Source organism: Enoplosus armatus, chromosome 5, assembly GCF_043641665.1.
Source record: "Enoplosus armatus isolate fEnoArm2 chromosome 5, fEnoArm2.hap1, whole genome shotgun sequence".
Classification (NCBI taxonomy): Eukaryota; Metazoa; Chordata; class Actinopteri; order Centrarchiformes; family Enoplosidae; genus Enoplosus; species Enoplosus armatus.
In genome coordinates, this window is record NC_092184.1 from 4768441 (window position 1) to 4780018 (window position 11578).

Consider the following 11578-nt stretch of genomic DNA (forward strand, 5'->3'; position numbering starts at 1 on the left):
AAAAGACCCCATTTATTTTCAATGAAAGGGGGTTTCAGTCAGTTTGAGCCGTTAAACAAAAACTTTGAGTATTGCTAACAGTCTGTGATGCCTGATTTTATCTTCTTTGTGCACTTTAAAGAGTATGAAGTTAGAATTTTGGAACTTTTCCATTTCATCTGATATACACATTGAAAGCCAATACATTACTTTCAGTTTCTGGAGAGGTTTGTGTCATTCTGTGAGACACTTCCATTTTGTTTTCCATGTGTGCTTTACTTGCCAAACACAAAGCTATCAAAGGGCGTGTCATTCTGTTTTTAAAGCTGGAATATCAGTAAAGTTGTAATTATGATAACACCATTGCTTTAAAGCATAGTACTGTTTTAAGTCATTGAGCCAGTTCTTATCGTGAGTAATGGACAAGAGGTACCAATTTCTAAATCTGAGGACATTTGAAATGATTTTTTTCTTCTTTTCAAAGTGATATATCTGCTTTCAGTGTGCATGTTGACAGATTTACCTCCCATCTTATTCAATCTCGGTTTTAACAGTTACAACTCAAGTACAACTTAATTCATAGTTTTGATCAGGAATGTCAGAAAAAAATAAATAATACAAATAATACATTACAAAAAAGTGAAACCCGTTGAAAACGTTCAAGGAACTAAAAAACAAGCTACAGAAAGGCTACATTCCAAAATAAATTATGATCTTAATATGAGCAATTAACATTTTCTCCCAAACTAATGAAAACAATCGCACAACCGAAGGAGTCACTTTACAAACATCATCAAATACTTTTCAAAAATCAAAAGATCCCAATCATATATTTCTCTTTAACTCTTTAACTGGAATAACTTCTCAAATCCACTGGATTTAAATTCAAACTCCGCTCAGAAATACAAAAAGACCTCCCAAACACAGTGAACTCTCGCTTTGATAAGTACTTTTAAAGTCCATCAAAATTTCATATTAGTTAGATTCATCTTCCAAAAGAATATTTACAAAAGATCAAGTAACTATAAACACTGTCGACTCAGGCGGGTGAGACCCTGCCAGCTCCCAACACTGGCTAATGGAACGCTGTGGAGGAATGTACAGTGGCAAAATGTGTGTGTGCTTGGCGGGGATTAAGCTGCTCCTGCCCTTAAGCTGAAGCTAAAACATTTGAATGTGATGCAAATGACACTTGAGTTGAGTGACTGCAAACAAAGCATTTGAGTGTGTGAGGGTGAGTGTGTGTGTGTGTGTATTCCTTTGAATGTGTATGTGTGTAGCTGATTGTCCTAATGTTAAAGATTAGGCCTCAACAGAGCGCTGAGCAGAAAGGCACGTTGTATGATGAAATGAAGCAGTTTCCGAATGGGAGAGAGGTTCACTTCACTCTGTGCTTTGCTCCATAGTGGAACAACACCCGACTTTTCCCTACCATGCAAACACAGCGTCCAGTTTCACAGTTTATAAGAACAAGGTCACAGGATGCAAAATATAGACACAACATGCGCACATCAGACGAGGGTCAAGTCAAATCAAATCATGTCTGTGATAATTCTCTAAATTAGTTTGAACCAACTCAGAGGGTGTCTGAAGGGTGGAGTTTCAACAAAACAAGAAGGTGTGATGATTACCAGAACATTTGACATAATCAAAAGGAAGAATTGGAGAGATGTCATCCACTGTGATATTAAAGCCAAATGAAAAAGCTCCAGAAGATAATGTGGACCTTCACGTCCTAACAGACTCATCCGTGGTATTGAAAAAAAATTGAATGTCTGTTTGACCCAGGTCTGCCATGTGCACCCACACATACACACACTGACTCACACACACTTGAGTCACGCCTGCTACCTAAAGAGCTGGCCCCCGAGACACAGACAGTGAAAGCAAGTAGATTTTACAAAATATACAAGTAGGAAAGTGACTGTCGATCCGTCAGCTGCAGTCTGTACCAGCAGACTGGCTGCCAGATGCACTGCCAGGCAGGCAGACAGGCAGGGTCCAGTTTCCACAGGTAGCACCCTGATCCAGCCCACAGGTGACACCTCCAGCTGCTGATCTCATCCTCCCAAATTCTTTGTTCAAGCAAATGTTTGATTTCAGGCGCCGTTTATCCTCCAGGTTCAAATGGACAACGGTGCAGCAACCAGTCGGGGTTGTTCCGCTCACAAGCCACAGTCCGATGGTCAGTGGCCATGTCCTGAATGTAAAAAGTCGCCCTGGTACCCGGTGGTTGGAGGGGAGACGCCTGTCTACGTGAGTCTGTAGAGAGTGCTGAGAGTCTGGGTGATGAAGTTGAAGAGTCCTCGGCAGGCGTCTCTCCAGTCCTGCCAGTGGGGGGCAGCATGCTGTGAGACAAAGACAGAGAGATGTTAATCCAAATAAAACACGGACATGTTGGATTATTAAACATCTGACCTTTCTAAGCGAACCAAAATGCAAACAAAATGCGCATTTATTGACAAAGTGACCTACAAACTGCAACTTCAGGCAAGTCAATGCTGTCCCTTATTGTCCCTGTTGACATGAGCAGCAGCAGCTAAGAAAAGCTGACATTTTCCAAAGCTATTGAAGTGGACTTAGATATCTGCAAAGACGTTGGAACCTAACTGTTGAAATGGGTTTGACTGAGCTCATGTGATTGTTCTCAACGTGCTTCAGATGACCATTCATGAAACAGCTGTCGGAGCTGCAGCAGCATTTCTGAACACGTGTCAAATTTGCCAAATGTTTAAAACAGATAATATGAAACGAAACCATTATTTGATACATCATAAAGACAGAGGACTCGGCAGGCAAAAATGTAAAAAAAACATGATGTAATTCTGGGGGAGAGAAATGAACAAGAGACAGATGCAGTAGAGACCGAGAGACTGCATGAATTATGAGGAACAGCGCAGCTCGAACAAGAGGATAAACAAGTGTGTGTCTGTGTTAAGGATACTACTCTGAACTGCCTGAACCTCACGTGCCTGTGGTTAACCCTCCCTCCCCTCCCCTCCCTCCTCCTTTTACAATCTCCATCCCTCCTGCTGTAATTTTTTTCCTCCTTCCTTTTGTTTCAAACTGCTCGTTTAGAAAAAGCGTCTGACTTTGCTTTTGGCCTGGCTGGGTTGTAAACAACACACACACACACACACACACACACACACACACACACACACACACACACACAATTTCCTCAATTTCCCCTCGAGAATAAAGGATCTGTCTCTCTTTCTCACATGTATACACGCAGACAGACAGTTCAATGAGGGCAGCAACACCAGAAACCTGCAACACATGTCTGCAAAGGGGCTGTTACACCCTCATAAAGTGTGTGTCTGTGTGTGTGCGCGTGTGCGTGCAATCCATGTCTGAGTCACAGCAAAGAGTAGGTGACGTCATCTTTGTTTATGTGCATAAGGCGGGATGGTGAGGGAGAGAGAGCAATGGGGCGGTGTGTGTGTGGGGAGGGGGGGGGCTGCTGCCAACTCCTCACGCGATCTAGAGTACAGAGAGAGGGAGGGGCGAGAGAGGGCGAGGTAAAGAAATAACAATAAAAATAAAACAGACAGCAGAGTGAGTATACTTTGAATGTCTTTTGTGTTGTTTTTAGGTAAAAGAAATGACATTTTGAACACAGTTTTCACACCATGTCTCTGAAAAACTATTGTACTAATAAAGTTGAGTGGCGAAAGAGTGACGAGGAAGGAAACACTGTAAGAGAAAAAAGGGGGAGAAAGAAAGTGAAATGAGAGGGAGGGAGGAAGGAGGGACAGAAGAAAGGAAGGAATATAAATACTGTTTAAGGTTTACATTAATGTAATATCTGAAAATGTTGACATCGATTCACTCTCTCACACACATGCATGTATTGATCTGTATTGATCACTACTGCCACACACACACACACACACACACGCACACACACACACACACAAAGACACTCACACACACGTAATTACGCAAGCATGCAAACTCACATGCTCATCCATGCAAGAACACACTGGACTGATAAGAATCAATGTGACTGTGCTGTATTCAAGGACACAGGGAACGCTGTGCACACACATCCTCAGCTCAACTCAGGTGCAGAGAAAACACTAACAATCCTTTCACAACAACCCGTACACTCATGGCCATGACACTGAACGCTCAGATCTTCTTTGGATTACCACAATCACAACTTTTTAAAGGGACACAGAAAAGTGTGTGGCCTTCTGTTCCACTGATGACTATTTGTAATCTCATTCTAAACAAGCATAATGGCTATTTTTGTGACCGAGGTGAAATTGTTGTTGTTGTTGTTGCAGATGTGTTTTTGTGCACCCAAACAAATATAGCCTCATACAAAAGTAGAAAAAACACATTAAAAGTGCAACAAAACTAAACTAGCTTCTTTGAAAAATAAATGTGCTGTGGATGAGACTGATTTGCTTTTTCTCTTTCTCCTAAAATACAATAAATATGACTTATCTGCTGAAGGGGTCTTTCCAAAAATCATAATCATTTTGGTTCACTTTAGTTAAGGTATCCCAGGTCACTGTAAGTGTCCATTTTGTGGCAAACATGCATGGCTCTCCCCTCCCCCCAAACACTTAAAAATGTCAAACTAACTTACTCAAGGTTGAAAACGAAACAGACTATACTATAGATTACAGACTGAAGCCCCACCCGTCCTCTTACCGCTCTGTGGAGGACTGTGGCATTAAATTCATCTCCAATGGCCCTCAGCTGGTTGGCCACTCTCCTGACCTCCAGCTCCTGCACTGCCTCTCCCCTGGGGGCTCTGTGATGTGGTGAAGCCCAGGATGGGTGCTCGTTCTGGGGCAGCAGGTCAGGCAGAGGTCCCTGTTGGCGGCAGGCCTCCTGGCGCTCCTCTCTGTCCGAGTCTGCAGCAAAAAAGGCAAAATAAATAAGAAAATAAGATACTATCAAAGAAAAAAAAAACATGCATTTCTCCCTCCTTTTATTTTTACCATTGTTCTTCCTCATGCTCTTACTCTCTGGGTGTCTTGCTCTTAAGAAGAAATGTTCATGTATGAAGAGACAGAAGCGCTTTATTGGGTACGCAGAGCCTCTGGTTATGCTTAATTGATTCTCAACAAGCAGCCTACATTAATAGCCTCCTTACACACTAATGTAGACAGGGATGTGTTACTATGTGCACACACAGTAACACATAGGCAGCTATACAGGCCAGGCTGCCAAACAACAGAGACCTATTTAGTGAGCAAACACCCCAGAACACACCCACAAATACACACACAATATCATACAGACAGTCAGTGGCCTCCTTTCAGGCCGTTACTGATCACGTTCGATGTCAACGTGACTTTACAGGTAACTCGGAGTAATACATAGAAACAGATAACAACAAAGGTTAAATATTTTGCTTTCATCTGTGTGCACATGCATGTTTTCGCTTGCATAAAGAAAAAGTAACTTTAAAGTGTATCGTCTCTGATGCAGATAGAGCAGGAAGTGAATATTCTTCATATGCAAAAAATCTGTACATTCTTGACTTTTGACATTAAAAATATACCAGAAATAGTTACTGCGGTTCCCAGTGGGGTTGTTTAGTTCGCTGGCTGAACTCACACACACAAACACACATATTTCTTAAGGAGACTGATGGGGTGACTTATTTTCCTCTTCATGGAACTTGGGAGAGTAATCTCTTAATCTGCTTAATAAGTCTGGTATGGAGAGGTACTGTGTGTATGTGTTTGTTGTGTTTAGAGACTTTGTGTTTCTTTTAACAGACAGATACCTGTACCTACCGTCTGGTCGCTTTAGCATGACAAACAAACCTAAACCTATGCCTAGATACATAATGATTTTATGAAAGCTGATGTGGAGTAAATGTGATGGTCCTTTCAATTTTAAAGCATCTTGTGACTGTTTCAGAAAAAGTATTCATTGTTTTGTAGTTATTTTTCGTTGTTTTTGAGTGTAAGCATCATAACCATATGAATGAGTGGCATAGAAGCAATCTTGTCATTTCTCTTGTTTGTTTGATTATCCAACATTTTGTTTTTTATTTATTCTAAATTATATTGCATTAAATGTCAGTGTCTTTGACATTGTGTAGTTTTGAATACCAGTTCTCTTTAAAATGATTAACCTGTTCTAACCTTTCTACGACACACCTTTGGGCCCCCAGCTTGTTTTTTTTACTTTGTCCACAGCTTTTCTGTGGAATGACCCCTGTCTCCAGCACGAAGCTGAGTGCCTGCGGCAACCACAACTCTAGTTGCCACAGAAACGGGCACCCCTGGCAACCACAGCATCTGCTTTGCAAGGAGGATTACAACTGATCCTTTAAAGATGCAGGTGACTAGACAGAGAGAGAGAGACGGAGAGACAGAGAGAAAAGAGAGAGCGTGGAAAAAAAAATGGGAAACCCTGGCTTGTTGCCAAGGTAACTCTAAGGCAGCACTCCTGGAGATGTCTCTATGCAATTGGCTGACAGATTGGGGGGCTGAGCTGTGATAGGGTGGACGGGAGGAAAGGGGGTGGGGCTGGGGATAAACCTGTCTGTTTGATAGGCTGACAGACTGACAAGGTGACTGAGAGATCCCCTGACCAGTTAGATGCAGGAGGCAGGAGAGTCTGGAGGGTGGTTTAGTTGCTGGGTGGGGGGTGGCATTAAAAATCAAAACAGACTTAACCAGATAAACTAACAGGGGAGGTAGAAAGCTTCAAGGTGAGCTGGATAACTCCCCAACTTTACTTCTAATATGCTGTGGTATACTTATGCTGTTATTGTACTAACAACACAAATAACAAAATCACTGAAAAATGTACCTAAACTGACAATACAACCAACTAATTTACTAATCGACAAGGAAACTAACAACCCGACATGCTGGCAGGTTTACAGATCGTCTTGACAAAGTGACGTAAGTCACTTTACACTGATTATCCATATTTACTTACTGAATGACTGACTGACTAATAAATTAACTAACTGGCTAATTACAGTACCTGACTGACTGTTTCTCTGGTTTATTGGTGACTTAACTGATTGATTAAGAGACTCATGGCTTATCCCAAGCGTCTGACTAATTGATTAATTAGTTTGCTGAGTAGCTAACTAAATTTAGATTTACTTACTGACTGGTTAACAAACTGGCTCCCTAATTTACTGACTGACTGTTTGATTAGTAGACTGGCTGATAAGCCTAATTAACAAACTTTAAGTCTGACAAATTGTTTTTTCTGAATCTGACTGTTAAACTAACAAACTTAACCACCTGACTAAATAAATGGCTTAAAAATGAGCTTCGTGAGAAATCTGTCGCCTGACTGAATGGCCAAATGTACTGCTTGTGACAAACAAACTGACTGTGTGCAGCCTGGCTGAGCCACTCAGAGCAGCAGGAAATGCTGCAGATTGTCTCTCAGCCAGAGTGCAGGGGACAAGTCTGAACATGCCCGAGCTGCACAGCTGACCTACAGCTGAGAGAGGAGGAGGAGGAGGAGGAGGAGGAGGAGGGGTTGGGGGGCAACTTATCTGTTTATATTGCTACAAATCTGACACAATACAGTGGCTCAGTGCCAGATGTAAACCTTCCTTTCTTGTTACCCGCTGAGCCACTGCTGCCACCTGAATTTCCCTTTCTACTGCTTCCAAATTTCCCTCCAGGACACTTAAGTTTACATCGACTCTGCATGCTCGTCCTCCCATGATACTCTCCTGTTTTGACTAATCACAAGAGCCCAAATCAAACAAACTGAGAAATAATTGACTTGAGCAGCCAAAGGGAATCACTCACTGACAGTGATTGCGGCAGAATCACTTTAATGGCAAGAAACAAACTGCCGGAGACATTTAAAAACAGTATCAGCTACTTTAATACCTGTCTTTGTCTTCGACGATGCACAGCCAAGAAACAGGGGCAAGGTCCATGAATGTAAAAGAGATTTTTCTGTCCATTCATCCCTCATTTGAGAGTTTTCTCCTAACTAATGGCCATCATTGCCACTGTAGCCTCTCCTCCTCTCACCTCGTGAACACAGGACAGACAGACGTCATACACTGTCTGGTGAACAAAACCGGTTTGAGCAGTCCTGTGTAGCTTCGTGATAGATACACCACCCCAGTGGCCTGCTGTTTTCAAAGCTATTCTGCAGCAGAAGAGTCACATGTTTATCCCTGTGACAGCTGTAACACCTCGTCCTCTCCTCATACTGTACTCCCCCATCAACACAGACCAAACAGTCTCCTGTCATGGCAATACAGCCCCGGGTGCACATAACCGATACTCTCCTGCTAACTGATAATTTCAATGTTTGTTTAAGGGTGGAGGTCTGAAAGGCAAACTGAGCTGTGCGGCTGAGCCAGTTTCCATCGTTTCATTAGAACCTGCATCCACTCCTACTCATCTGGTGTATCAGCAGCTTGTTCCTGAAGAGGTGAACCCGCCAGGCCATAAATCAGTGCTGGCTAAACCATTACTCGTGTGCTCTGATACAGATCTTGGTGTTACATTTGCCCCCCTTCCCTGTCTGTCAAAACAAAGGGAGAACTAACCCATATGGTTTTAATGACGCCATGCTACAAGTCACTTGCTATTACTATTAATGCAAGATTTTTAACCTCCTCTAATCTTTGTTTTTAAGCTCCTACCCTTCATCCCACTTGTATAAACTCATAACACATGATAATAAGTGAAGACCGTTATCTTACCTGACTGTTCTCCTGGGAAGGCACTGGGTGCAACTGCCCCTCTGCCCCTCCAATTGCAGAGTGGCAAAGGAGGAGACGTTGGTGATGGCGATAACGCAGGTAACTGCTGGTGAGTCTGGGGCTCGTCCTCACCCTCTGATTGGGGGTAAGGCAGCGGGTATGACAGATAGAGAGCTTGCAATGGGTGCAGATGGTGGTGGTTATGGTGGAGGTGCATGGCACCGGTGCCAGTCCCGGAGCCGGTGGCGATGAGCAGGCCGGGCCAGGTGTGGATGGGGCGAGGCAGCTCCATGCGGCAGGTGTTGTGGCTTGGAAGAGGGCCGTTTCCTCCTGCCCCAGTTTCCCCAACGCTCTCGATGGTCTCTGCACGGGCCATCTCAGTAGTAGCCTGAATCATACATGGAAAACATGCATGCACATTTGTAAACACACTCCCATAAGACAGTGATGGACGCAGAGTACAACTGCAAGCTTTATACACATAGTCATCTGAAAAATACTTGAAACTGAACTCATATCAACACATAATAATAAGTACTAAAAAATTAAATTGAATGTTTGGTCAACAAATTGGCAACAGATTGGACTGGTTAAAATGTGTAAAAAAAAACACATATTTTACACTATCAAATACTTCTACTAGTTCTAATTTCGGCACCGTTGTTTTTTCTCTCTTTCCTCTTTTGACCCACCGACCTATATTCTTCTACCGACGCTAGGGGGCAGCGGCGGCTCCCCTTCATGAGCACGAGACTTGTGTTTGTAAACAAATCCGTGCCGCCCGAGCACGAGGAAGCGCACGCTCACACACACACACACACACGCACACACACACACACACAGACGTCCTGCGAGGAGAGCGCGTGTGCGTTCAACGGCAGTAACTTGTTATATGAATGAAAATGTCATCGAGCTGAAAACAGAATGAACAAAAGCATCGACGTTAAGTGTGATTCATTTGATTTGATAACACGAATGAGAAAACGAGTAAATAAATAAACTCCATGTGAGGCGAGTAAACAACCCCGCGTTGGTCGTTCTGGGTGAGAAAAACCCGGAGTTTCATCCATAAATCATTCATTTGCTAAACCGCGAAGTGTTAACGACGAGTTCTTCACTCTTTCCCTCCTCCGGTCCTCTTGCACATGCCGCCGCGAAACACATCGCCAAGCTTTGATTTGATTTTGTAAATCGCATATCTAGTTACTTTGAGTTGAGATTTTTTTTCAGCTGTTCACATGAATGTTGTTACATTTTCTGAGAGTCGCAAAAATATAACAAACAACTGACCAATCAAAACGAAACGGTGGTCCAGTGGAAGCACTATAACATATCAAATAACACATCGTAATACTGTAGATCTGTCATACAGGGGAATGTAAAAGTCAACGTCAACGCGAGGACATAATGCTAAAGAAGCAGGGAAGATGCGGAGCGTGCTGTTTTCCCTGACAGCTGGACAGATGATGCAACGTTGGGATGTCACATTCACAACCAACTTCGGCAGAAATACAAAGGCTCATCTCACCTTCACGAGAGCACTTACTTGGTCTATCTGACGCTCCGTGGTGAGGCTGTCTGCGGCTCAGAAACCGACGGTAACAAGTGGACATCAGAGGGGATAGAAATGTGCCAAAACAAGCAGTTAATGCGACCGACGAAGACGAAGAGAGAAAAACAGTCCACTCAGAGGGAAATGTGTCATTCCATTTTCAATCGTCTCGGTTATTTTCAGCTTGTTTTCTGTCGCAGTTTAATCCATCAAAACAAAAATACCGACGTGCAGCCGACGACACGAGTAACGGAGCGGCTCGTTGTCTGTGCTGTTGTCTGTCCGGGCTCGCCTGTCTGAGTGGTCCTCCTCTACTTAAAGACTGTCTTTGGCAAAGCAGAAGAAGTAGCGGCTACTTCCGCTGACAATTTTCAGAATAAAACCCGCCTTAACCTTTATTGAACCCTGTGAAAAACGTGTTTGTTCTTGTTAACATTTTTATGTTTTAAAGAGATTTAAACACGCTTGAATTAATTTAAATTGTCATGGTGAGAAAGGATCATAGGCCTAAACATACATAACCAATTATGTGAATGCTCCAACACTGAGACATGCTTCACAGACAAAAATAAAATACTTGAATGAATGAATTTATTGAGGCAGACAAACAATTAAAACATGTATGATAACAGAAAATAGATTAAATTAAAGGGAAAGAATATATTACCAGGGCACCATGTATGCCAGAGATGTAAAAATGTGCTAGTTTTACACAAGATCATGCATTGTAAAAACAATACAAAAAACAGATACTCATTTATAATTTCATCATGCACCAATGTACAGTGTGTTTCAGGACCAATTTAATTCTCCATTTGAACTTCTTTCTATACTCCTTCCACCTACTGTAATTAACATGCTTTTATTTTGACGGCCGAATGAGAGCGTTGTCTGAGTAACTTGACTTCCTTCACCTCTCCTCAACAAGTGCTGACATGCTCCCTGACAAGACGCTGCTGTCTCTCTCCTCCGCCACCATTCTTTCTCTTTTTTTATCTATTGCTTTTCATTTCTCTCTTGTTTTTCTTTGTGTAAAACCTGACACTTCCTGCAGCATTATACCTCATCTTATATTTATTCTCTTCTAGCTGTATGTCTGCTTCCATGTCTGTGTCAGTCTTTATTATAAACTTTATTGTCATCAAACAGTCCCTCCAAGAGATGAACCATTTAACAGTTAATGCTCCTCACATCCTGTATTTTATTCCCCCCTCCCTCCTTAACTTTCTTTATCTCTCATCTCAGGATACAAGACATTTCCTCATCATGTGACAACTACACACAAGAATCAACAAAACATCTCCCCACCTACACACAGGCACTCTCCTGCTTCCCCTCACCCCCCAGCTGGCTTTCCCCCAATTTCCCTC

General features: G+C 42.6%; 1 protein-coding gene across 1 annotated transcript; it reads right to left on the reverse strand.

Annotated features, from left to right (window-relative positions):
• Nucleotides 1-2190: 2190 nt before the first annotated feature.
• bbc3 (BCL2 binding component 3) lies at nt 2191-10372 on the reverse strand. The gene is made up of 4 exons (XM_070906614.1): nt 10203-10372; nt 8657-9044; nt 4648-4853; nt 2191-2327 (listed from the first exon to the last, which is right to left on the reverse strand). The coding sequence occupies exons 2-4, from the start codon at nt 9030-9032 to the stop codon at nt 2232-2234; spliced, it is 678 nt and encodes a 225-aa protein (XP_070762715.1). The 5' UTR covers nt 9033-9044; nt 10203-10372; the 3' UTR covers nt 2191-2231.
• Between the last annotated feature and the right edge of the window lie 1206 nt (nt 10373-11578).

Excerpts from the sequence above, each read along its gene's own strand:
- bbc3 (XM_070906614.1), bottom strand. The coding sequence starts at position 9,032 with ATGGCCCGTGCAGAGACCATCGAGAGCGTTGGGGAAACTGGGGCAGGA. Across the intron at positions 4,854-8,656 it reads CTTCCCAGGAGAACAGTCAG|ACTCGGACAGAGAGGAGCGC; the intron begins GTAAGATAACGG and ends TTTTTGCTGCAG. Across the intron at positions 2,328-4,647 it reads CCACAGTCCTCCACAGAGCG|CATGCTGCCCCCCACTGGCA; the intron begins GTAAGAGGACGG and ends TTTGTCTCACAG.